This window comes from Alexandromys fortis, unplaced genomic scaffold, assembly GCF_014885135.2.
Source record: "Alexandromys fortis isolate MF-2015 unplaced genomic scaffold, M_Fortis_MF-2015_v1.1 scaffold_9, whole genome shotgun sequence".
NCBI lineage: Eukaryota > Metazoa > Chordata > Mammalia > Rodentia > Cricetidae > Alexandromys > Alexandromys fortis.
This window is the reverse complement of record NW_026067892.1, coordinates 7,831,666-7,857,670: the sequence shown is the minus strand read 5'-3', so window position 1 is coordinate 7,857,670 and position 26,005 is coordinate 7,831,666. Positions and strand designations below refer to the sequence as shown.

Sequence of the window (26,005 nt, the reverse complement as noted above, 5' to 3'; positions counted from 1 at the left end):
CCCCCCCCCCCCAACCCGGTCCATCCCGCTCCTCTCGCCTGGCGCAGGAGGCGCAGCAGCTGCCGAGCGCGCTCTGGTCGCCGCTCACGGAGCGTGGACTGGATCTCTCGCAGCCAGCGCACCCGGCGCTCGTAGGGCGCGGGCCCGGAGCCCTCTGCGGTAGGGGCATCAGAGCCGGCCGCTGCCCTTGCCCGTCGCCCCAGCCGCGCCCCCATGGCCGCTGCGGGCGGGCGCCGAGACGGTGGAAGGGAGGCGGGCTATCTGCGGCCGCGCCCCGCCCGGGATGCGCGGGGTGGGCAGCGCCGGGTCTACGGCTGCGCGCCCAGGCACTGGCCGCCAGCGTGGAGCCCAGGATCACTCCTCTTTGGCAGAGATTTCCCTGTCGAGGGCCCCGCCTGCGAGGGACCTGGCGTTGAAGTTCTTCTCTGAGGCAGCCAGGGGAAATGCTGGGGACGAGGTGGCATTTGGCACCTCTCAATCAGTGCTGACTGACTCGGGGGAATGGTCGACCGACCATACAAAAAGTGCTTGAGGCGGGTGAGGGTGCTTTAGGCAATCCTAGCACCCGTCTTCAGGAATCGCCCCTGCGAGCAAGTGTATCTGTCCACCCTGTGTGGATGTTACCAGCCTTGGCAAATCCCGAATGACATTTCCTGCTTTGAGGGGGACAGAGACAGGCCTGGGCAGGTTGGGCATAGTCGGCTTCCTCTGACCCTCCATGCCTGAGCAATGAACAGGCTAAGCCCAGCTCTAGGCCCTGTCATATGTTCCTGGTTGTACTTTTTCTACCTAACAAAAGGGGATGGTGGTGTGTGCTGGGGGTCCCTGGCTCTAGCTCTAGAGGGGGTTTCCTTAATAGACCCTGTTGGAAGCCTGGCAGCCCTACCTAGACCCAGTTCTTAGCATCTCACATTATATATACGTAGGAGGGGGCATTTATGGCTCTGCATTCTAGCCTCCGCCCCCACCCCTACCCCTAATTAAGGAACGTGTCCAGCCTGAGTCTGGGATGCCCGGCTGGGCGAGTGTGCAAGCCTAGTTGAAACAAGTGCAGGGAGACCCATTCCAGGGCGTTTAGTAAGGGATGCCTGCCAGGATCCTTCCTTCCTTTGGGTCAAGCGTTTCTTGACCAGAAGCTGGAGGTGGAGGTGGAAGACCCCAAAGACAAGCCAGAAGTCAGCAGAATGGGAGTTACTTGACCACTCGCTGACACCCGGTCACCTCTTTTACTAACTCCTAGGTTTCCTCTTCCCCAGCAGCCTCCCATCCCCTCCTCTGAAGCAGTATTGTCCTAGGGCCACCTTGGCACTACAGGTTTCCTCCCTGGCAAACCTGCACGACTACCCAGCCTGCCCTCCCCTAGAGCCAAGGCTGTTGCTGAATTGACAGTGTGTAAAAGCCAGGGCTTTGACCGGCAGCCCAAGTGTCCCAGGGACTTCTTAGACTCCTTGCCCAGATCTGGGGGCCAGGTAAGCTCTTTCCCTCTCTCTCTTCCTCCCCGCACCCTTAGGGCTGGAGACAGACCTGGACGCCTCCCAGATCCTGACCACGTTGTTTCCGGAGGCTCAGCCAGGGCTAAGTATCATACCTTGGAGTATGAGAAGATGAAGGTGGGAGCCAGCGGGGAGAGGAGAAAGGAAGGGGGTTGAGTACCACATTAGGAAGGAATACCGGGCATGCCTTAGTCCTGCGGCAGGTAGAGCATTGCCCCCAACCCTCCTCTATGACCCTCCCTAGCCGAGAGATTCCTAAAGAACTTTTTCCAGGAAAAGAGGAAGTTTGGTATCTGGCCCCAGATGCCAGGGGGTGCTTTCCTTTGCCTGCCTTCTGGGTGTCTAGTGAGTTGTCTTTTGGGCACTGTTTCCTGGCTTACTCTGACTTAGACAAGAGCCCCCATAGACAGAGCTGTCCCCTCCGGAATGGGGATGTCTCCAGTCTCCATGTTTACTGAACTGAAGGCTGCTGGCTCTCTCTTCTCCTGGAGTTGTCCTGGGCAGCAGGTTTGTGGCAATCTCATGGCAAGGCAGACTAACCAATGCTGCCATCTCCATCGCTAGGAATGATGTGGGGCATAGGGTTTGACCTAGGGTCCTTTAGGGCGACCTTGCCACCCTTACAAAGTCCATGGGGGTATTAAAAAATGAGAGGCGGTGAGTCTGAGGAGGAGGACACCGTCAGACTCTAGGCCTTGATGAGAACGTCTGTGGCTCTAAGTGGGAGCTGCCTGAAGAAGATAAGTATTGGCAACAGTTACACCATGGTTGCTCTAAGCCCTTAACTACACCTGTGGTAACCCACTGGGAGTAGACAGGAACCCAAGGTCTGGGTGACCCGGCAAGTAGGGTGGAGGGCTACAGAAGGGCATGGAACTGAACCAGCCCCACCTTTGGGTTCTTTTTCCATCCACCCAATGAGAAAGCACAAGTACACACACACACACACACACACACACACACACACAGAGAGAGAGAGAGAGAGAGAGAGAGAGAGAGAGAGAGAGAGAGAGAGAGAGAGAGAGAGAAACTCTAGGCTTTTATCTCAGCAAGAAATCACAGCGTCCTGAGCTGAGCTTTCTGGTAACCATGATAAAGGACACTATCTTTGTGGTGTGTTTGGTTTTTCAGTTTCACTAGCCTAGGCTGGCCTCAGTCACGTCAACTGAGGATGGCCTTGAACTCCTGACCTTCTTCTGTCCACTTCCAAAGCACTGGGATTACAGATCTGAGCCACCACAACTGGTCACAGAATGGTCTCCTAACCTTCACTGGGAAGGAGACAGTTTCCCTGAGCTTACGCTATCAGGAATGGGTTCTCTGCCTTCAGCAGGAATCGCCACAGAGGTAAAGAAGGCAATATCTGATTCAGATTCCCTGGTGGCTGAGTGTGTAGCCATATACAACGGAGGGCGGAACATTACTTTCCTGCGGTTGTACCAAGTTTAGTGGCTTAAAGCAGCCAAGTTCTGGGACTGGAAGCCTGGAATCCAAATGTTAGCAGAGCCATGCTCCCTTGAAGACTATGGGGCCAGATCCTTCTTTGCCTCCTCTCCTGAGCTGTCTGGCAGCCCTTGTGGCTGTGTGGCTTGTTCTTGTCCAACCTCAGCTTCCGTCTAAACAGGGCTCTCTTCCCTGTGCAGCTGCTCGAACGGCCATCTTTGTAAGACCACTAATTACTGCATTTAGGGCCTACCTGAATCCAGTATGATCTCATCTTAACCAATTACCTTGTGAAGACTCTGTTTCTAAATAAGGGCATACCCTGAGCTCCCTGGTGGGGATGAACTTGGTGGCGGGGAAAAGAACACGCCACAGAAACCTCCACAAACCCCAGTTTCCTTGTCTGTGAAATGACAAAGGCATTTTAAGATTAGAGATATGAGTAAAAAGAGCCTGCATGGCGCAGCGCTGCATAAGTGTGCTTTTATTTTCTAAGTAATTAATCCTGTGTAGCATTCTTTCTTCTTTTGGTGCTGATAGTTGATCCCAGGGTCTTTTGCATGCTTGGCCATCCTTCTACCTTTGAGCCACACCTAGCTAGCGCCTCTTAACGGCTTTCCAATGAGCCCACCCATGCACCCCTCAGCTAGCGTCAATCCCTTCCGGAGCGATGGCTGGGGGCTGTGAATGCTGCCCAGACTATAGCAGAGGAAGCGGGAGTGGCAGTTTGCCCAGAGAGCTGAGCACAAATAAAGACGGGGGAAGGTAGTGTTGAGGTAGGGCTATGCCGGAAGGATGGGCCAAGGTAGTAGCCTGTAAAATGACCTGGCAGGAGCATTGAGTGCAGAGAGAAGGCAGGGCAGGCACGAGCAAAGCAAGAATTTCTCTGCAGGGCAAAGGGGGCCTTTGAAGGGTTTTCCAGTGGGAGAGGAAAGTTCTAATTTACATGTTGAACAGTCCTGGAGTTCCATTAGAGAGACAGCAACGTTATAACCTATGACTGGGTGTCACCAGGTGATAGGAGTGGCCCATAGGGGAGGGTGGGGGGAGGGTATTAGGTGTGGCTTGGAGGAGGTCACAGATAGCTCCAATTGGAAGGGACCAGTGAAGGCCTCTGAGGGGCTGGACTCTGGCTTTTGTGGCTGGTAAGAGGTCTGAGGAGGGCAGTTGCTTGCTCAGGTTTAGGCATGTTGACCTTGGGCATCTGACCCAGCCCGCGGCTCAGACTTGGATTCTGTAGGAATAATATAATAATAGCTCAGCATCCGAGAGGTAAGAGAGGCAGAGGAACTGCCGCCCAGGAAGGGAGCTCTGGGAACCTGGGTAAGCTGAGCATGGTCTGTATGGAAAGTGTGGGGCAGTTTGGGTACCAAAAAAGTCACAGGGAATTGGTGGGTAAACAGGAGTGCTTGGCCTGTGGTCCAGGAGACAGTGGGACAGAAACGAGTTGGTTTTCTGGCAGACTATGGCATGGGATGGGAGGGCCAGGACCTGGATAGGACAGGGCTTCTCTCCCAACTCCCTGGAGATTCCAGACACCACAGAAAATTACCAGGTGATACAATAAATGCCACCTGAGCAGGGGGGTGGGACAACCCTAGAGGGCACTCTGTGCTTTGCGTCTGAACTGTTCATCAGGCAGAACAGAAGTGACTTCAGATCTGAGTGCCACAGCCAGTCAACACTGAGGCTTGGGAGAGCTCCTGAGTCTCCTGAAGTCTGTCTCATTGACTCTTCTAGTTTCTTATCCTCTCTGGAGGGGAAACTGAAGCCAGAAAGGGAAAGGCTTCCCAGGTCCCTATACCAGCTCCCAGTGAGGTCAGGTTTGAATCAGGGAGACTTGAGGACCCATGTCTCTGTGGTTCTACCCTTGGAATTTGGAGTTGGACTTGACCTACCAGGTACCAGGCCGGTACTGCTGCTGAATGCCGACGGTTCTGGAGAACCACACACTTGGCTCAGGTTCCACTCACATCAAAGGTGAGTGCCGAGTGGTACCAACCCGTGGGATGACAGGACCCCATTTGAGGACTCCTCAATCCAGCCAGTGTGGTCTGTGTGGTTCTGAGAGGTTGTAGCCAGGTAGCCAAAGGACACGGGTGTCCCCTTGCCTCTCTGATCTATGGCCTCAGATGATAAGAAGGGTCTGGGACCAGACCCATCCAGAATGAGCTGACTCTTGTAGCCTGTAAAGGAATCACAAGAGACAAGCTAGGACTTGACTCTGGAGAGAACTCGCCAACCACTCTCAGAGACGATGAGCTCCCCAGCGGGGCAGATGTGCAAGCCAACATTTCTAGGGTGCTGGAAAGTCAGACTTTCAGATTCTGTGATGATCCTAAAGTTGATCAAGTTGTTACGATGGTTGAGGTCTGAAGCCAGTTTCATTCCATCAGTTTACTAAATGGGGGCATAAAATGTCCCAGATGGTATCCTGGTTCTCGGCTTCCCCGGGCGCGGAGGGCAGTCCTGTCCCAGGAGTTCTAGAGCGTGGGGAAGTGCTGCTTACATCTGGATCCACCCATTTTGCTTACTCACACTGAGTCTGCTGCTTAGACTATTGACCTCAGCTGTAATAACCCTTACCCACCGGGGGCTCACTACCTGCTCAGAGCTTCCTGGCATTCAGGTGTGGTCAGCCTTCTGGACCTAACAGTGACATGGGGCGTGGTTGGAGGCCACAGTGAGATGCCAGTTTCAGGAAGTGGTTGGCACAGCCTTTCCTTGATAGGTTTCTGTACTGCTGAATGGCCGTGGGCAGAACCCCTCCCCAGCCCACTGAACTGAAACATTTGGTTTCCTGTACTGACAACACAAGTTAGCTTACTTGGTTTTCTCAGGTGGGGTAGGAGAAGATGATCCTTTTGAAACAGGATGTACGTTGGGGGGGCACTTTGAACCCAATTCTCTAGAATATTCTCTGGAGAGTGTAAATGGAGACTGCCCAGGGGAACTGGAGTAACTCCTGAGTCTCCTGCTACCTGTGTTCCGAAGTCTCCAGTCTGGCCAAGGCCCCTGAGGCATGGACTGATGGTACCAGCACAGAAGGAATAATTTTAGGATGAAAGGCACGGCGATGGTGGCGTGACACCCGCAGGCTACCCTGGCGTGCAAAACCTCCTGCCGGGATCAGTACACCAAGAGCACAGGTCAGTGAGCCCTCACCCATGTCCCCACCAACACACCCTTCTCATGGCTGCCCTCTGCCCGGTTAGTTCCCTAGAACTAGCCAAGGAGTAAGAGGCACCCACAAGGGTCTTAATGAGCAAGCCGGGGTTAATGGGTTACCCAGCATGGTGATATATTCACCAACCTCCCAGGGCTCTCAAAGTCCAGACTGGCCTGGCTTCCAAGGTCTAGGCTTGTAGGCTTGGCTGCTCCTCTTTCCGGCCCTGACACCTTAGTTCAGTGTGGGGGTACGGGAGGTCAAGAGTCTCCACACCATCCACGTAGCCTCTGCAGGAAGACTCTAAGTCCACCTCCAGACTCGTGGGTGGGTTTCCTCCAGCATTAATCCAGTCTCAACCCTAACCCTGATCCTTTTCTGGGGCTTCCATCCTAGTGTCGGTCCCTCCGAGGCCCCGGCCTCCCTACCTGGCTAAAAGCACTGTTTGGTTTGTTTTTTAATTTTATTTCCTGTGTATGGTGCTTTGCTTGCATGTATGCCTGCGGACTGCTTGTGTGCCTGGTGCTCCTAGAGACCAGAATAGAGAGAGAGTCAGATCCCCTGGAACTAGAGTTACAGTTATGGGGTCACCATGTGGGTGATGGGAATCAAACCTGGGTCCTCTGGAAGAGCAGCCTCTGTCTTAACCATGGAACTATCTGTTTGTTTGTTTGCTTGCTTGCTTTAAAACCTCCTTTTAAATTTATTTTATTGTTTTGGAACTAGAGAGACATCTCAGTGGTTAAGAGCACATACTGTTCTTGCTAAGGATTCAAATTCAATTCCCAACACCCACAATAGGCAGCTCACACTGCCTGTAACTCCAGCTTCAGGGGACCTGACACCCCTCTGACTTTCTCATACACACACATACACATGTATACGTAAGTAATAATAAAATATTCTAAATTTTATTTTATTTTTTATGTGTGTGTGTATTTTGCCCATGTGTATGTCTATGTGCCACATACATGTAAGTGCCCAAGGAAGTCAAAGAAGGCGTCAGAGTTCCCTGGAACTGGAGTTAGAGATGGTTGCGAGCCACCGTTGTTAGTGCTGGGAATCGAACTTGGGTCCTCAGAAGAAAGGGTAGTCAGTGCTCTTAAGATGAGCCGTCTTTTCAGCCCCAACATTAATCAATTTGGGGTGTGTGTGTGTGTGTGTGTGTGTGTGTGTGTGTGTGTGGTATACATATTTGTGCTACAGAGTGCTTGTGAAGACTGGAGGACAGCTTTCAGAAGTCCCTTCTCTCCTTTGCCACGGGACCACGGGACTATGGGACTCCCATTGTCTCCCATTGTCAGGCTCAGCGGGAGCACCTTATCTACAGAGCCACTGTGTAGATCCAGAGAGCACTGGGTTATTCCCAAGCAGGTTGGGCGCCTCTTAGAAGAAGACTTCAGAGAGACGGGGAGTAGCTGGCGGGGGAAGGAGTTGACTAAATGAGGGTAAATGGAAGAAAATTGGACAGGCTATGGACTGTGAGATCCCAGGGCCTAGAGGTTTGGGATTTCCGCTTCTCTTGGAAACAAACCCCATCTCATTCAATGAGAGATTATGAGGGCTTAAATGGACCTTCCCCCACTTCCCCTGCCAAGTACCCTACCCCCCCCCCCATTTCCTTTACCCAGAAAACTGAGGGATTAGGAAAGACTCTTGGGTGGTGAGACTTCCTCCAATCCAGTTAACCAAAATACTTGGAGTAGCATCCCCTCCCCCGCTCGGGGGCACAGATGGTCCAGAGGGGCCAGCCTCCTCCTGGTAAGACTCCATAGATCTGGTGGGGCCTCAGAGGCCTTCAGTCATAACTTCTACTAGGTTAGGGCATCTGGCTGTACCCCAGGTCTATGTGACCCCTACTTGAACACAGAAGCCATAGCTGTCCCTTCTCTTCTTTAAGGTCTACCTGTCCCTTTGGGCTCAGATTTCTTCTTGGGGAGCCTCCCAGGCTCTGAGCTGTCCACAGCCCTTTCAGGTCACATGGCCTCAGGGATTGGATTTGGAGCCAACCCTCTCTCTACCTGGAGTAGCTCCTGTACCTTTAAAACCTCCTCCCAACCCAGGCTGGCTGGGGGAGGGAAGGGAGGAGCTGGGTCACAGCTGGGGATGGGGACTTAGTCTTCCGCTGCTGTGGGACCTCGTGGGACCGGGACTGAATGCAGCACATGTCTGGCTGTGCCACAGCTGCTGTGTGACCCCCACAAAGCCCTCCTCACCCTCTCTGAGCTGCTGGACACCGTAGGTGGGGCAAAATAGACTTGGGGACCCCCCAAGAATGTATGAAGACTTGGTTCTGTCCCCTGGCTCTACCACGCCACTCTGGGGGCTCTGGTGATCCTCTCAGAACCTCCCTGTAGCCACCTGCGCAGCAGGAGTGTACCACACTTCTGGATAACGGGGCAGCAGGCTCCCGTGCCCTGGTCCCTGTGGGTTCACACAGGTAGGCAGAGCCCTATTTCTTACCTGACAGTCGGGCTTGAGGGGGCCTGCCCAGGCTTTCCTCTCATTCTTCTGCAAGTGTAGGGTGGTTGTTAAGGGTTTCAGGGTGGGGTCGCAGACTCTTCAGAAGAAGACATTGGGCCCTGGTTCCCCGGAAGTGAGTTTGAAGAAACTGAGACCCAGGAAGGGCTGACAGTCCGAACAGGAATGATGGTCAGCCTTCCACAGGCACAGCGCCCTCCAGTCCTGCCTGCCCCTCTCTGGGTTTGGGCTGGGGGTGGGGCAGGGACTGTTGTGCAATGAATTATTTACTCTGTCACCTCTAGGTCTGTGCCTAGGTGTTTTAAGCTCTTTCATCAGGTTCCCAGCAAGCAGTACTTTTCAAGTCATTGGAAGAGTATAGGTGTGTGTGTAAAGGGTATAGGTGTGTGTAATGGGATATAGGCATGTGTGTAAGGGGGTATAGATGTGTGTGTAAGGGGATTGTAATTGTGTTTTCTGATCCTCTGCTGTCCACACCAGTTTGGGCAGCAAACTTCAGGCAGATCCTAACTTTAGATTTGGGAGAAGTAAGTGTCCTGTCAGAGTACAGACAGGCCTTGGAGGCCAAAGAGATCTGTGTTCTTGTACCTAGATGTCCTTATAAACAAACAAAGTGGAATGGGGTGTCCTGGCCCATGTGTGATCTGCAGACCTCCCAGGCAAACTGCTTTCGGCTAAACTTCGGTTTCTTTTCTTTTTGTTTTCTTTCTTTCTTTTTGAGATGTCTCCCTACATAGCTCTGGCTGACCATGAACTCACAAAGACCAGTCTGACTCTGCCCCCTCCCCTCCCCTCACCCTGTGCTGAGGTTAAATGCATGCGTTGCTATTAAACTTCATTTCTTGTGGGTGGGTATGTTTGACTCCTGTGGCCTTGAGACTTCATAGCAGCCCACACACTCCAGTGGACAAGCAAGATTAGCAGAGACGTTCTGGTCTGGCTGTTGGTCTGTCTTTCTTGTACCTACTTCTCTGCTGTATCTTGGGAATCTGCTTTACTTGGCCTAGATTCAGCTCGGGATGTATGTGTGATGTGTGTGTGTGTGTGTGTGTGTGTGTGTGTGCTGGTGTGTGTGATGTGTGTGTGTGTGCAGTAGGTGTATGTGTGTATTAGTGTGTGTGCATGTGTGTACACGTGTGTGGTATGTATGTGTACAGGATACATGTGTGTGATGTGGGGGGTGTCTGGAGAGGTCGCGCCAGCAGCATAGCAGCCATCAGCATCTCTGGGCATGTGAGGTTTGTATACTAATGGAGACAGGGAATCTACCACACTGAGTGCAGGAGTCAGGGAATTGTTCCTCTTGGCCAATGGGGAAGGGATTAGGATCCCAGGAGGGATTAGGATGCCCCTGAGGCAGACCTACAACTGGGTCTAGTTGGAACTTCATTGGTGAGCTTGTCAGGTACGTGCAGCAATTTGGGGGCAGGAATCGGTGGCAGGATTGCCCTCCGGGTTGTGTGACTTTAGAACAGGTCTTGTCTTTCTAGGTTGCTCCTGTCACTGATTGAGCCTGTAGAGCTAATGTTCCTTGATTGGTAGTTGAACCGGTCTGGACGCAGAGGCCTTAGGCTCTGTTCCAGGAACATACCTCTGTCACTGACCAGTAAAGTACAGCAAGACCTCTTAGATCTGGGCTATGGTCTAGTGCCAGGGGGCACCCCTATTCCACTGCCTCAGGAACATTTCAAGGACATTGTGTCTGTCTCTACAGTCACAGAGGGTCTTGGTGGGCTTTCTGGAAGGGCTCACCGGTGGCCTCTGCCCTTTGGAGGGGACCAAATCCGAGAAAGGGGAGCCCCTTTCCCAGGCTCTTAGCACCTCCCACCTCCCCGCCCAGGGCCCTCCTGGGGCTGTGTGAACTTTAGTCACCTGGTTGCCTAGGCTGCGCCTCCTTGCTGCCTTGCCGTCAATACTGACCATTCTCCAGGCTTGGCTGGACCTCTTACAGAGGACTCCCTACTCCACACCCCACTCAGAAGCCTCCAGCTGCCCTTCTGGGATGCTGGACATCCCTTAGCTGACCTCTGGTCCCTTGGGATTAGGTAAGTGCACTGGTCCTGGAATACTAGTGACCCTTTCCTACCTCTGCCCTGAGGAGATGCCCAACCTCAGATCCTGATATCAAGTCCGGGTTGGGGCACTGAGCTGTTCTGCAAGGCTGACAGGCTTGGCTCTGGTTGCTTCTGGGGGAGGGGGAGCAGTCAGTTCTATGGCCACCTCTTCCTCCCCATCCCAGAACCATCATCTGAGGAAGGAGGGTCTCTCTCTTGGGTCCCCATTGCCTCCGGGGCCTCTGGGAAATCCATCAGAGTTACAGAGAGGGAGGGTTCTGGGTTTGAGGAGCAGTGCCTCAGTTTCCCTCCCAACAATGGTTTGGGTAGAGCCGGGGCTTCTGGCCTTCCACATTCTTTTAATGGATCTTTGAGAAAACTTGGGGTGGAGGGGTGGGAAATGAAAGCCCAGGCTTCCAGCAGGGTGTCTTCCGCTTGGACTGGGACATCTGCTTACAGGAGGCAGGGCCAGCCTTCCCTGTCATACTGTCCCAGGAGGAAGGGACAGGGTCAGGGGTCAAGGCTGCCCACTTCCTTCCCCAGACTCTTTGGAAGAAGGAATCCTGCCGGGTGCCCTTCTAGGGCTGTTCAGTGGACAGAGGCATGGGTGGGTGGACACGGAAGGGTGAAGCGTGTAATAATGTAGTCACGGAAGGCTCTCCTCGGGGCCCTGAGACTTCTTTTAGTTTACAGCTCCAAACCTGGGAGAAACGAAGCCCGAGATGCCCCAGTTAGATCAGAGCTGCATGAGGGCAGGCACGGAGTGGAGCACTGGTCATGGCCGTTCCCTACCCTACTGTGTGGATGGGAGTGTTCTGTACCAGCCATGAATGATGCCATGTGTTGCTGGTCTGGCTCCTAAGACCCCTTGAAACCCCCAATGTGGCTTTCTCACCAAGAATCCTCAACCCTGACTAGGCTCACCCCAGGGCTCAGGGTATGTGCCCAGAAAGCTTGCAGGTCTAAAGAAGGGCTTAGACTGTCCCTTGGACAACAGGAACAGGGCCTGGTTGCCATGATGGATATGAGGAACCCCCCAGCTGCCTCTGGAGGACCAAGCTGGCCAGAGGAATTATAGGAATGAGATTGTGACCTCAGGTTAGATCCATGCCTGGATTCAGGCAGGGAGAACTACACGGGATGGTACTGGGGACTTAGGGTGGCATCCCCTCTGCCCAGGGCTCAGTTCTCCCCTCTGCCTCAAGAGTTGCAAATCTGCTTTCCCACATAAAATGAGGCATCAAATCCTGTTACACCACCCACCACTCAACCCTCCAAGTGTGTGTGTGTGGGGGGGGGTGATGGGGGAGGAGGGCAGGAGCTCTCCTATTATGGAGTTGGTAATTTTTCTTCTCAGGTATGGGGACGGGGCAAGAACGCCATCCCTAGACCATGGAATACCCTGTGATTCTGAACTCGGGGACTCAAAAAAAAAAAAAAAAAAAAAAAAAAGGACAGAATAATGAGAGAGAGAGAGATATCCAGAGCCAGAGAGTGGGAGGTAACCCAGGACTTCATGAAAAGACTCTCTGGTAGATGCCAGCCTTTGGAGGAAATGGAGTCTGGGAGAAGGGCACCCCGTACTTTGTCAGTGCATTTCTTCTTCTTGTGGGATTACCTTCCTCCCCCCAGCCTCAGAGTAAGGCTGGGACTTTCCTTCTCTGTGTGTCTGGAAGGAAATCCCCAGGGGAAATAGCTAGGAACCAGTTTTTAAAAAAGATCTATTTACTTTGTTTTCTGCGCATGAGTGTTTTGCTTGCGTGTTTGTCTATGTACTATCAGCATGCCTGGTGTCCACAGAGACCTAAAGAGGGCATCAGAGTGAACTACCATGTGGTAGCTGGGAATGGAAGCCAGGTTTTCTGGAAGAGGAGCCAGTGAGTGTTCTTAATCACTGAGCCATCCCTCCAGCCCTCTCCCAACAGCCCCCTCTTTTCCGGAGATAGTAGCTCATGCTGTAGCACAGGCTAGCCTCAAGCTCACTAGGTAACCTATGCTGGGCTCAAATCCCCGGCAATTCTGCCGCCTCCGCTTCCAGAGCGCTAGCGTTACAGGTGTTAGCCATTGCGCTGCTTAACAGTCCACACGTGTTCTCATTCCAAAACACCCCTGCAATTGAGGGAGTGAGGGTCGCGCCGTACAAAGGAGCCCCACAGCAGGTGAATACCAGCTCCAGCCTCGGGAAGGGCCTGGACTCTTGGATCCCTTTGTTCACGTGCCGCTCTTACTTCCAAATCCTGGGCTTACACATGAATGCCCAGGCACCTCCCTGCCCTGTTCCGTGACCCTTTCCCGGGGTAGCGCTTGAGCGAAGTCATGCGTACACGCAAGCGGCTGGCGGTCTCTTTGGCTCCAGAGTTCAATGGGAGGCAGAGAACCAGCTAGAGGCAGAAGGAGATCATCACATCGGGCACCCCAGGAAGTGCAGGGCCCATTTCAGGTATAACTGTGACTTTCAGGAGTCCAAGGAGGTGGCCTGCTGCAGCAGACTCGGGGAAGACTGACCGTAGTTTTCTGCAGTGTGCTGGGGAGGGCTCGCCTGTCTACATAGCTGTTTTTCAGGAGCCACCTCCCCAGGGAAGGTGTGGAGCTCCTACTGGACGGTGAGTCCTGACCTGTGGAGCTAGTCTACTTACTTCAGGGCACTGTTGGGTCTCCTTGGAAGGCCACTCCAGGGTCCGTGGACAGGGCCAGGCTCTCAGCTAGGGTAGGGGACCCAGAAGGAATGGGACGTATCCTCTCCTTTTTGGAGTGTATCTCAGGGCAGTAGCATCTTGGCTTCTGTAGGCAGTTATCCAAGGCCTGTGGAGTCTGAAGGGTCTCCTTGGGAGGGTCTGTGCTGGCAATGAGGTCCATACAGGAATGAGCTCTGAAGATAAACAGGATTTGCAATAGCGGAGGTGGGATCCAGAGCTCCCGGCAGAAGAAATGGCCTGGCCAAAGGTCTGAGGGCTGGACATCCCATGCATGTTCTAGAAGGCTAAAAGGAGGCACAGGGCTGTGTCCCTGAGGTTTGACTTTAGACTGTGCCCTGTGAGGGTTGGTCTGGAACATCCCAAGGCGCTGGACCTGACCCTACTCCTTCTCCCTGGGCAACAGAACCATGAAGAATCGGTTCGTGGTGCTGGGCCTGGTGGCCGTGGTTCTGGTATTTGTCATCATTGCCCTCTGCATCTGGCTGCCCTACACATCTAGGAAGCCCGACCATGTGTACTCCAGGGCAGCGGTGGCCACGGACGCCAAGCGCTGCTCAGAGATTGGACGGTAAGTAGGTCTGCCGGCTCTAGGGCGAGGCGCACTGGAAGACGGTGGCTAGTGAGCTTGGACAAGACTCGGGTTCCCCATCTGTAACTGGGCAAAGAGTATCCGATGGACAGGGAGCTGCCCAGCCTTTCCTTGGACTCTCTTGGTAGCCTCTGTCTAGGGGAAAAGGGACGGTGGCTCTGAGGCAGGCTATTACTTTTCCCACAGCCAACTTGGGCCCCTCTTCTCAGTTTTGTCTCCGAAAAATGCTGCCATTCCATTCCTGTTTTTAGATTTTTTTTTTTTAATTAAAAATACTGATGTGTAGAAGTGTTTTGCCTGAGTGTATGTTTATGCACCGCTTACATGCCTGGTGCCCTTGGAGGTCAGAAGAGGGCATTGGGTCCCCTGGAACTGGAGTACAGACAACTGTGAGCTGAGATGTGGGGCCTCGGGGTTGAGAATTGAACCCGGGTCCTCTGGAAGAGCAGTCACCAAACCATCTCTCTAGCCTCCTCCCATTTTAGACTTTTATCTCATCATATGTAAAAGTTCTCATTTAGAGACATAACCAGAAAAAAACATGTTATTAATAAAAAATAGCCTCTTTTTTCAATTAAATCATGTATATTTGTTTGCTTGGAAAAAACCCTACATCTTTTTTTTAATTTATTTCTTTATTAATTAATTAAAGATTTCTGTCTCTTCCCCACCGCCGCCTCCCCTTTCCCTCCCCCTCCCCCAATCAAGTCCCTCTCCCTCGTCAGCCCTAAGAGCAATCAGGGTTCCCAGAAACCAAAATGTTTGCTAGGCAAGGTAGCACATGCCTTTAATCCTGGGAGGATTAAATCTCAGGAGGCAGAGGCGGGTGGGGGATCTCTGCAAGTTTGAGGCCAGCCTGGTTTACATAGTGAGTTACAGAGAGCTGTGGAGCTACATAGTGAGAGCCTGTCTCTCAAAACAAAACAAAACAAAACAAAACAAAACAAAAACCAACTTTGGAGCTAGAGAGGTGGATCAATGATTCAGAGTGTGTGCTGCTCTTTCAAAGAGCCAGCCTCCAGTTCCCCTGTGCCTGTATCAGGCAGTTCACAGCTGCCTGCAACTTTAGTCCAAGGGATCTGATGACCTCCTCTGACCTCTGTGGGTACCTGCATTCCCCCACCCTCTCTCTTTCTAAGATAAAACAAATCTGGAAAAAAAAAAGCCACTGGAGCCCGGCGACACGCCTTTAATCCCAGCACTCAGGAGGCAGAGGCAGGCGGATCTCTGTGAGTTCGAGACCAGCCTGGTCTACAGAGCTAGTTCCAGGACAGGCTCCAAAGCCACGGAGAAACCCTGTCTCGAAAAACAAAACAAAAACAAACAAACAAACAAACAAACAAACAACAACAACAAAAAAAACACTGGGCGGTGATGGCACATGCCTTTAATCCCAGTACTCGGAAGGCAGAGGCAGGTGGATCTCTGTGAGTTCGAGGCCAGCCTGGTCTACAGAGTGAGTTCCAGGACAACCAGAGCCGTTACACAGAGAAACCCTGTCTCATAAACCCAGAAGCCAAAAATTTCACCTGTCATCTCATCCCTTAGAAACCCTGTCTCAGTAAAAATTAAAATAGGCAAACAAGCTAGAAAGTCAAAAAACTGGGCCAGCTAAACTCGGTGGCTCGGCTGTCTCGGGAGGCTGAGGTTTGAGGCCAGCCTGGGCTGTGAGTGAGTGTGATGCATTGTGAGATCCTGTCTCAAAACAGAAAGACCTAGTGTAGGCTCGTTCTTCTTTGGTCATCCTTTGGGCAGGGTGACCAGGGAGGTGGCAGGGTGGTCCTGAAAGATTGGGAAGTCCTCAGGTCCTCACCTTCCTATGTGCTGCCCATAGGGACATACTACAGGAGGGTGGCTCCGTGGTGGACTCAGCCATCGCAAGCCTGCTGTGTATGGGGCTCATTAATGCCCACAGTATGGGCATCGGGGGCGGCCTGTTCTTCACCATCTACAACAGCACCACACGTGAGTATCCAGGGTGAGAAGGGTGGGTGACTCAGTCCATCCCTCTTAAGACACAGTGACTTGGGACCACTGGGCTCCTTTGACAGGAGAGGTTGGGGATAACCCAGCCTAGCGATGTCTTTCTATTTATAGGGAAAGCTGAAGTTATCAATGCCCGTGAGGTGGCTCCCAGGCTGGCCACCACCAACATGTTCAACAGCTCGAAAGACTCTGAAGAAGGTAAGCCGTCGTACGAGCCACAGGTGTGGGTATGCACTCACAGGGCACACGCACCTGTCTGAGGCCTGGGGACAGCTCTGGTACCCGTGACACCCTCCTATAACGAATGGCTAGTCTCCATCGTGAGGGTAGGGGTAGGTTCTTTCATTTCTTCTCCGTTCTACACTGGGCCACCTGTGTGTGCACATGGAGAGGATAACCACAGTGGGCCATTGGTGTCACAGAGGACCTGGGTTTGATTCCTGGTAGCTCGCACCAGCTGTAAACTTCAGTCCAGGGGAATCTGATGCACTTTCTTGATTCCCAGTCATGCACCAGGCCATGGTACATTCAGGCCAAGTATATATACACACACACACACAAACAAACAAATCTCTTTGTAAAAACCCAATTACTTCTTTTTTGTTGTTGTTGCTGTTGTTGTTTTCGAGACAGGGTTTCTCTGTAGCTTTGTAGCTTTGAAATCAGTCCTAGAACTAGCTCTTGTAGACCAGGCTAGTCTTGAACTCACAGAGATCCGCCTGCCTCTGCCTCCCAAGTGCTGGGATTAAAGGCATGCACCACCACCGCCCAGCAACAAAATTACTTCTATATCGAACACATACAGAGCTTATTCCTTATCAACACCCCTAAGTTGGTTAAGTGGGCAGCTAGTTACATAGCCTTTCCATGGCATTATCGACTATGAATAATTGCCAGGCAAACAAATACGCAGGAGGGTACTTTGTATAAGGGATTCAGGCATCTATGCTTTTTGGCATTCTTGGGGGCTTCTGGATGTCGAGATTACTCACGCTTCCCAGGGGTCACTGGGATTGCCCCCTTGCCAGGTGGTTTTTGTTGTGGAGGCTCTTGTATCCTCCCTGTACCCCTGGGGCTGGAGAGAAGACACCATGCTTATCCTTTCCTGCAGGTGCAGCTGGTGCACCAGCAGCACCCGGCAGGGTCTTTCTCTTCTAACCAGGCTTTAAGTGGGGAAGAGACTTTCTCAAGCTTCTCAGGGAGGTGAGTGGGAGCCAGTGTTGGAGATACTACTCAGAAGGGCTGGAGTAGATTTCAGAATAAGAAGGTGGAGGAGTGGGGGCAGGTGTGGCACCCAGGAAGAAGGTTCTTGGGCGATGCCCTCTGTGTGGCCTCTTCAGATTCCTCCCCTCACAACTATCTTTGGCTTCACATTTCTTGAGAAACTCAGGATGTATAGCAATGAAATCTCTTGGGTATGAGAATGCTTATGGATGTTTAGAATTCGTTGTTTAACAAATGGAAACTTCTTACAGTGCTGGGTACTGTTCCTAAAGCCAGGCTGCAAATCAGAGACGATCGATGGTACTCGTAGCCAGGACAAGTTCCAGGTGGCCGGGAGACCCGAACACAGGGCAGAGGGTCCGGCTTTCCCAAGTCTTGTGTACAACCATAGACCTGATACAGGATCTCCCATATGGAAGACACATCCACTCATCTGGGGCAGCAGACCTTAGTGCGCAGCCACCTGCTCCCCATTCCTTACCCTGTAAGAAGCGTTTGGCCAACACTTCTTGCCTGTGGAGCTCAGCTATGATCTTAAATTTCATTTTGCCTAGAATGGGGATGTTAGCGCAGTGGTGGAGCCTTGCTCAGGAGGTCCTGGGTTTGATTGCTAGCACTGCCCTGGCAACAAACCCCTTCCCTTCCAAGCTGCTCTAGGCCCAGCATTAAATGGGCCAGGAAAAGTGCCTGGGATGCTGGTGGTGCCGGTGCTGGTGCTGGTGCTGCTGCTGCTGGTGCTGGTGGTGGTGCTGGTGCTGGTGGTGCTGCTGCTGCTGCTGGTGCTGGTGGTGCTGGTGCTGGTGCTGCTGGTGGTGGTGGTGGTGCTGGTGGTGGTGGTGGTGGTGGTGGTGGTGGTGGTGGTGGTGGTTTTTAAAATGTGGTTCTGGGGAGCAAACCAGAACCAGATAGGCACTCTACCACAGAGTAACTACACACTGGCCCTTTGCTCATTTTCCTTTTTTATTTTATTTTATTTATTAACTTATTTATTTTTAAAGATTTATTTATTATGTATACAGTGTTCTGCCTGCATGTGTCCCTGTAGGCCAGAATAGGGCACCGGATCTCATTACAGGTGGTTGTGAGCCACCATGTGGTTACTGGAGTTGAACTCAGAACCTTTGGAAGAGCAGGCAGTACTCTTTACCCCTGAGCCATCTTTCCAGACCCATTTTCCTTTTTGAATTTTTTCTTTTCTTTCTTTCTTTCTTTTTTTTTTTTTTTTTTTTGAGATAGTGTTTCTCTGTGTTGCTGTCTGCCTCTGCCTCCTAGTAGTAGGGATTATGGTCCGAGTGACCAGTCTCTCTGTCTGTCTCTCTGTCTCTGTCTCCCTCTGTCTTTCAAACTCTGATCCCTTCATCCCTGGTTCCTAGGTGGCCTTTCAGTGGCAGTTCCTGGTGAAATCCGTGGCTACCAGCTGGCACACCAACGGCATGGGCGACTGCCCTGGGCTCGCCTCTTCCAGCCAAGCATTGAGCTAGCTCGCCATGGCTTCCCTGTGGGCAAGGGCTTGGGAATGGCCCTGACCAGCAAACGGGAAATCATTGAGAAGACACCTGCCTTGTGGTGAGCAGTCTAAGTAGCCCAGTCTGAGAGGGGTTGGGGGAGCTGTGTGCTCTGCTTTTCAGAAGCCTGTCGTTCAGTGGGGTTAAGTTGTTAAACTTCTCACTGTGTGTGTATAAGACACATTGAGAGCCTGGTTCAGAAGTCACAGTGTTGACTGTGGCCCGAGCAAGATGGGACCCTAGAAACCCCAAGTGAGAGAATAGCCCACTTGGGCTCGGCGTGAGGTCTGACGGGCCCAGTTTTCTGCATCTGCTGTCTTACACGTGGCCTCTCTGCTCCAGCGAGGTGTTCTGCCGGCAAGGGAAGGTGCTTCGGGAAGGAGAGATAGTGAAGATGCCAAGGCTAGCTGATACATTGGAGATCCTGGCCCAGGAAGGCGCCCAGGCCTTCTACAATGGGAGCCTCACAGCCCAGATTGTGAAGGACATCCAGGAGGCTGGTGAGTGGCCTCGAGTGAGGAACTTCATGGGCAGGGGCGCTGAGTAGGGCCCAGGCTCTGAGGTGCTTCCTGCCTAGGTTGGCCTCTGCGCCCTTAGGGAGCACTTGGCAGGGGAGGGTCAATGTGGATTCACAGCATCTGGCTCATCCCTAGCAGCCAGGCCGCATAGGAAACTTGAGTGTGAAGAGGGGTATAGTAGCCCTTGGGGCTGAGGAGGAGATTGAGACTGAGGCTCTGGGAGGAGGACCTGTGAGAAATGAGCTGCAATGGCTGTGAAGCAGAGAGTGTGGGCCAAGGGGAAGACGGAAGACTCAAGGAGGGTTACAAGGTCTGAGGAAGAATTTCCAGGAGGGGTCTTAGAGGGGCGTTGGGCGAGGCAGCCTGCGGCGGTGGCCTTGTCTGTGTTATTTTTGTCCTGTTTCACGAAGTGCGGGGAATTAACATGTTGACATTACCTCCGCAAATCCTACTTAGAACCAGTTCCTCAGTTCTTCTTCCCTTCTTCCGTCTGCTCGTTAGTTAGTGAGGGAGGGGCCCCGTAGAAGGAGGAGGACAGGGGCCGGCAGTCTACACTTGGGAAAGACCCTCTGACTGTAGAGACGGAAGAAGGTCGATCAGGAGGCTGTTGTAGAGCCTGGCATAGGTGGAAGCACCATTAGTGTCTAGGGCTCCCAGGGATGGTCAGGGTGACCAATGTAATTGCCCTGTGGTCCCTTCTGATGGTATAGACCATCTCTTCACTATGGTCCAAACCTGCCATTCTACTCAGTGGTGACCAACTTCCTTCTTAAACAGCCCTAACCCCACGGTGTACCCTTGACCATATTTCTTGGTTTCGTCCTGTATTCTGCCCAGTGGTAAACCAAGTCCCACATGGTACAGCCCTGTCCCCAGCCATGGTACAATGCCATCCCACATCCACTGAACTGCTGTCCCATGCAGGAGGCATCATGACGGTCGAGGACCTGAATAACTACCGTGCTGAGCTGATTGAGAACCCGATAAGCATCAGACTTGGGGACTCGACACTCTATGTGCCCAGTGCCCCACTCAGTGGGCCGGTGCTGGTTCTCATCTTGAACATCCTCAAAGGTGAGCTCTGTCTCTAGCCCCGCTAAGGGGCAGAAACACTCTCCAGGAACACTCTGCTGGCGCTCCACACTTGCTGGGTCTCTTTGCCCTGTGTCTTTCCATCAGTGAACTGGTAAAGGGTCCACCCTGCCTCATGGCTGTGGCCTCCTGGAGGCAGTGTTGGGTAGCAGGGCTCCCCATGGTGGGTGGGAGGGGGCAACAGTAGCTGGAAGAGGAAAAATGTTTAGGAAGAAGAGGGTGGTAGAGGCCTTGTCCAGAGTGCGTTTCTGGCTAGTCTAAGTGGTCTTCCAGAAACCTTGGGACCCTCGAGCTGCTCCTCTCACGTCCATGTTGGCATGCCCTTGTCTTAGCTGCATCTTTCTCAAATGGCCACTGCTGTTGGTTACTGCATATTTCTTTTCCAAAGACGGAGTGTAGGAAACATAGCTCAGAGATGCATTAACCCCCCGAGTCCCTCCAGGTCCCAACTGCCTGCCAATGTGTGCTTGGGTACCACTCAGGATACAACTTCTCTCCGAAGAGCGTGGCAACCCCTGAAGAGAAGGCACTGACTTACCACCGTATCGTGGAGGCTTTTAGGTTTGCCTATGCCAAGAGGACCTTGCTTGGCGACCCAAAGTTTGTCGATGTGTCTCAGGTAAGGGGTTACCCCACAGTGGGTGGGAGACCTGCCAAAGGGGTGCTGGGTGAGCGCTGAAAGACACCCCGCCTCCAGCTTCCTGCATGCTTTCTGAACCCATTAATACAACTAAGTTTGATTTCAGGGTAGACTTGTTACACTACACCCTGACCTCCATTTTGTGGAGCTCATAGTGCAGGGGAAACTGAGGAAAGCAGACTTGAGAATGGATAATTGGTGTGTTGTTCCTCTCCAAGTCCCCCCCGCCCCCGAACCCAGGTTCCTATCTCAGATCTTTCACACATGCTTGGGCCCTTGACCTGGAAGATTCTAGAACTCTCAATGCAGAAGCAAGGAATGGGTGGAAAGGTAGCATCCTTCAGGAATAATGGGGAATGTTAAGACTAGGAGGGCAGAGAGCCTCACTCTGCAGTCAAAATGGCTTCAAGGTCAAGGCAACCCTGTTACCTCAGCCTCTTAGTACTGGGGTTACGGGCATGAGCCACCAAGCCCAGCCCCCCGCTTTCTTCCCTTTTGTAAAAATGTACCCACAGACAAGCCAGTCTAAAACATCAGTGCATACTGGCGTGCTTTTCCTGGAGCCCCTGCTTGACTGCAAGCGTTCGGATAGAAGTCTTTTCCTTTCTCTTTTCCACCTCGTTTGCTATCCCCACGCTCATCCCCTGAAGGGTTAACCACGCCACAGTCCAGGGTGCGCTTCCTACTAGCAGCAAGGGCTTCCTTCACACATGGAGTGGGAAATCAACCTCAAGGTCACATGACTCACGTTATCTGCCGGTAGTGGAGCCCCCACCCCAGGGTCTCAGTACCCTTTGGGTGCAGTGTTCATCCATCCACCCCTTACACTTTGCCACAGTACTTTTTTGTTGGAAGACCATTTTGTGGCTGTGTCCAAACCCGAATGCTCAGAGATCTGCTTGCCTCTGCCTTCTGAGCGCTGGAATTCAACGCTTATGCCACCATGACCCGCAAGGCCATAAGATTTAATTGATGCCAGTGAGAGCGTGGTGGAGCGTGGAGAGAAAAGAGAAAGTTTGAGATTGCCCAGACAAGAATGTTTTAGGGCTATGGGGGAAGGGGGACATGGTGAGGAAGAGAGGAAAGAGCCTTACTAACTTAGTGTAAAACTTAGATGACGTGGTGGAGGTGAAGAAGGGGTGCAGTTAGTTAAGATGGACCCATTATACCGGTAGCCCTAGGATGCCCCAGTGTCTGTCTGCCTGGGCTCTGTACATTTTCACTGGAGGAGTGAGAATGGCACCTGCCATTCTGGAACCTGGGGACCTGGGGAGTGCCTTAGAGTTACAGAATCACAGGCAGGTAGGGTGTCTGGCCTTGCACTATAGCGACAGGGACCTGGAGTCGGCTAGTAGGTGGAGCTAGAGAAAGCTGCTGGGACGCCTTAACTGAATGTAGTCTGGGGTTTAGCATCTTATTCCTAGAGTCTGGATACCTGGGGAGCCTGTTACAGAAGTACAGATAGACTCTTAATAGAGGCAAGGGAGACAGGGAAAGGCTGCTGCAGGGTAGTGACCTGATTGGCCTTTAGCCTAAAACTTACAGGTCCAAGGGTCCCTTTCTTCCTGGTGGCCCCTTTATTTCCTTTTCCTCCCCGTCTTCTCTTGCCACTAAGCTTCGTTGGCCATCGTGTGTCCATGCTGTGTTTGTGTCTTGTTTGCCTGTAAATTTCACATATGAAACTGTTCATGGGCCCATCTCCCCAAGCCATGTTCTCCAGTGTGTCGTGGGTGTGTGCCCCAAAGTAAGCAAAGTCCTTACCTAACCCCTGCATCTGCTCCTCTGGCATTTCCCAGCTAAAGGCAACTCCAGGTCAAAGACTCAAGAACATCCTCTATTCTTTTTCTCCCACCCACAGTGGCATCTTTCTCTTCAGTCTGGTTGTCCACAGCATTTTCCATGGCCTCCAGAGGGACCCTATGGAAACATTTCCCAGCCTGCTTACTCCTCTACCCCAAGCTTCTGTGTGTCTTATAGCAAAGACAAATGTCACTCTTTATAGACCAATGAGACCTTCAGAATGGGTGCATGCTAGCCAACACCCTGCATCCATTATTCTTTGCTATCCAGGGTCTTTGCACTGACCTTTTAGGTTTCATTCTGGGCTCTTTTAAGGTACTGCTTGCACCAAAATGCCTTCAGTTTCCTCCCTTCCACCCCTGTCTTCTGGCCTCTCATTTCCAGGACTCTCCCTGCCTGCTAGGGGGGCAAGACCCGTGAGTCTCTCCCCTGTTGATTCCTCGGCTCCGAGCACGTGGCACAAGTCCCATACATAATTGCACAGATCATAGATCGTGGCGAGAGTCCAGAGGCTTGAGGAATGGGCAGACACCAGCTGGAGGTTAGGGTGAGGGTGTCAGACAGGATTTAGGAGGTACTGTCCCTGGTGCTGGGGAGGTCCTGGTTTAGCATAGAGGTAAGTTGCGGTCAGATCCACGGCTGGGGCTTCTGGAGGCTTGCCAGGACAGCCCTGTTGTAGGTACTCCTTCCACCCTCCTTCCTCCTAACCTCCTCAGGCCAGCTCTGGGGTCTCGGCAGGTGATCCGCAACATGAGCTCAGAGTTCTACGCGTCTCAGCTTCGGGCCCGGATCTCTGATGGAACCACTCATCCAACCGAGTACTACGAGCCCGAATTCTACATTCCTGACGATGGCGGCACTGCTCACCTGTCCGTGGTTTCGGAGGATGGCAGCGCCGTGTCTGCCACCAGCACCATCAATCTCTAGTAGGGGCTGTGCGGCTGCTGGGCAGTACTGGGACACTGGCAGGGGTTGGGGCTATCTTTATTTCCTATCAGGGCCTCCCTCTTTCATGTTGGGAAACAGAGGCTCCCCCTTGATAGCATGCCTGGGGTTGGCCTCCTAGGGAATACTCTTGGCCTGGTGTGGGTGGGCACCAGGTGGGAAATGGCTGGGTTGTATGTCTATTGTTATCTGATCTGGCCCTATCTTCAGTTTTGGCTCCAAGATCCTTTCTCAGGTCAGCGGTATCCTGTTTAATGATGAGATGGATGACTTCAGCTCACCCCAATTCATCAACCAGTTCGGGGTGTCCCCCTCACCAGCCAACTTCATCAAGCCAGGTGCAGGGTGGGAATCCTGGGATTAAAAACTTGAGTTGGGAGGGGGCTGGTGCCCTGACTGACAACCGACCAGCCTCTCCGTCTCCCCGTATGGACCACAGGGAAGCAGCCACTTTCATCCATGTGTCCGTCAATCATCGTGGATAAGGATGGCAAGGTGCAGATGGTGGTGGGCGCCTCAGGAGGCACACAGATCACTACATCCACGGCACTGGTATATGTCTTGGGCCTAACCTTTCCTGTCCCCCTCTTTCCCTGCCCTTGTTCCGGGGCTGTGCTGACCTCTTGGCTGCCCTCTCCCTGCAGGCCATCATCAACAACCTGTGGTTTGGCTATGATGTGAAGAGAGCCGTAGAGGAGCCCCGGCTGCACAACCAGCTTTTGCCCAACACCACAACAACAGAGAAAGACATTGATCAGGTAGGCCGACCATGGCAATAGAGATGAACATTGGTCAGGTGGGCCAAGAGCTGAGGAAAGAGAATCATGGTGTGGGATTAGAAGACATCCTTGACTGGGGACTTGGCCTCTTCTGAGTCACCAGAGCAGAGTGGCTACTATCCCCTGTCCAAGGCATATGGTCCCCAGGCCCTCAGCATGGGTCATCTTGAGCCCTTGCTCAGTGACAGCCCAACAGCTTGTCCCAGGAGACCTTACTGTAGTGATATTTTATTTGTGTTTTAATAAATAAAGCCTGCCTGAAGTTCAGAGAGTTAAACAGCTCCACTGGTCAGCCTCACAGACCAGGCAGTGGTGGCACACAACTTTAATCTCAGTAGCCACACTAGTTAGCCATAGAAGTCAGGTGGTAGCAGTGCACACCTTTAATCCTAGCCCTAGAGAAGAATATTAGACAGAGGAGACAGCTCTCAGTCTCATTCTGAGATTCCTGGAGCCAAGGATCACCATTTTGGACTGAGGTAGAGGTAATTGTGCTGCACCTTAGAAGCCCAGGGGCCTCTCTCTAGTTCTTCCTGGTTACTTGACCGGAAGTAGCACTAACTGGGCTTGTGAGGCCCATGACCACACAGGTCTAGTTTCGGCCACACCCATGGCCTTGTTGAGACTTCTCTTTGTCCTCTCACCCCCAGGTGGTGACTGAAGGCCTGAAGACTCGGAACCACTACATGGAGGTCACGCCCACCTTCATTGCCGTGGTCCAGGCCGTCGTCCGAACAGCCAATGGTTGGGCAGCTGCCTCGGACTCCAGGAAGGGCGGGGAGCCAGCTGGCTACTGAGAGCTTAGAAGAGACAAGACGTACCTGCAATCCAGAGACGAGATATTGATCAGGAACAAGAGTTGGACTTTGGAAGACCTGCTGCCCCTGAGTGAGACAGCAGCACAATAAATGTGGCCGACTGCCAAGCTCCGGGAAGTCTTGCTGGTTGGACTTTCCGTATCTTGGCCTTTAGTGTCTTGTTATGAAATGGAGACATCTGGCTGGGAGAATGATTAGGCAGAATCCTAAGACCTACTACCTCAACCTTTAACCTTTAACCCAGTGTGTTTGGGAGTTGGGAATCCTTATCCTAAATTGTCCTAGGCAGTAACATTTCCCAGTAGCAGCCACTAGAGGGCGCCCCGACCATTCCGTTAACTGGGATAAAGCACCCCCCCTCCCCCCCTTAGCTGCGTGGAAACCTTGAGACTGCTTCACATCCAGGGTAGGTGTGGGCTCTCGTTGCCCAACACTTTCGGGGGTAAAACCGAAAGGGAGCAGAAATAAGGCAGCTTGGCCAGGGCCATAGCTGAGGTCACTTCCCGAGCACAGACCCAGAGTGAAACCCACGCTTGTCTTGCAAGAGGCCCAGTTCTCAAGGAACAGCAGGTCAGCAAGTTATCAGAAACTCACAGATCCATGAGGAAAACACAGCTCAAAGTGGGTGGGTCCAGAGGAGCGCAGTTAGGCATGGTGTCCCTCCTTGTCTTAGTCAGGGCTACTATTGCTGTGATGAACCAGAGAACCAAAGCAACTTAGGGAGGGACGGGTTTATTTGGCTTGCACTTCCACACCGCAGTTCACCATCAAAGGAG

General features: G+C 52.6%; 2 protein-coding genes and 1 long non-coding RNA gene across 3 annotated transcripts in view; 1 reads left to right on the top strand and 2 right to left on the bottom strand.

The window, feature by feature from the left end:
* The window catches only part of Lrrc75b (leucine rich repeat containing 75B), an 8,072-nt gene extending 7,766 nt beyond the window's left edge, over positions 1-306 (bottom strand). The window contains exon 1 of the mRNA XM_050142328.1: positions 39-306. Within this exon, the coding sequence (XP_049998285.1) occupies positions 39-215 (177 nt within the window). The 5' untranslated portion in view covers positions 216-306. The remainder of the gene's footprint in view (positions 1-38) is intronic.
* Positions 307-3,093: 2,787 nt separating this feature from the next.
* Positions 3,094-10,623, bottom strand: LOC126501603 (uncharacterized). Its single transcript, XR_007591737.1, has 3 exons — positions 8,566-10,623; positions 4,835-5,122; positions 3,094-4,170 (listed from the first exon to the last, which is right to left on the bottom strand). It is a non-coding gene; the product is annotated as an uncharacterized lncRNA (long non-coding RNA).
* On the top strand, positions 8,200-25,340 carry Ggt1 (gamma-glutamyltransferase 1). The gene is made up of 14 exons (XM_050142288.1): positions 8,200-8,542; positions 13,097-13,240; positions 13,737-13,901; positions 15,757-15,887; positions 16,020-16,106; positions 18,506-18,698; positions 18,980-19,137; positions 20,080-20,229; positions 20,730-20,866; positions 23,426-23,613; positions 23,843-23,970; positions 24,072-24,184; positions 24,277-24,390; positions 25,062-25,340. Exons 3-14 carry the CDS (start codon positions 13,741-13,743, stop codon positions 25,206-25,208), a joined length of 1,707 nt encoding a protein of 568 aa, XP_049998245.1. The 5' UTR covers positions 8,200-8,542; positions 13,097-13,240; positions 13,737-13,740; the 3' UTR covers positions 25,209-25,340.
* Positions 25,341-26,005: the final 665 nt, after the last annotated feature.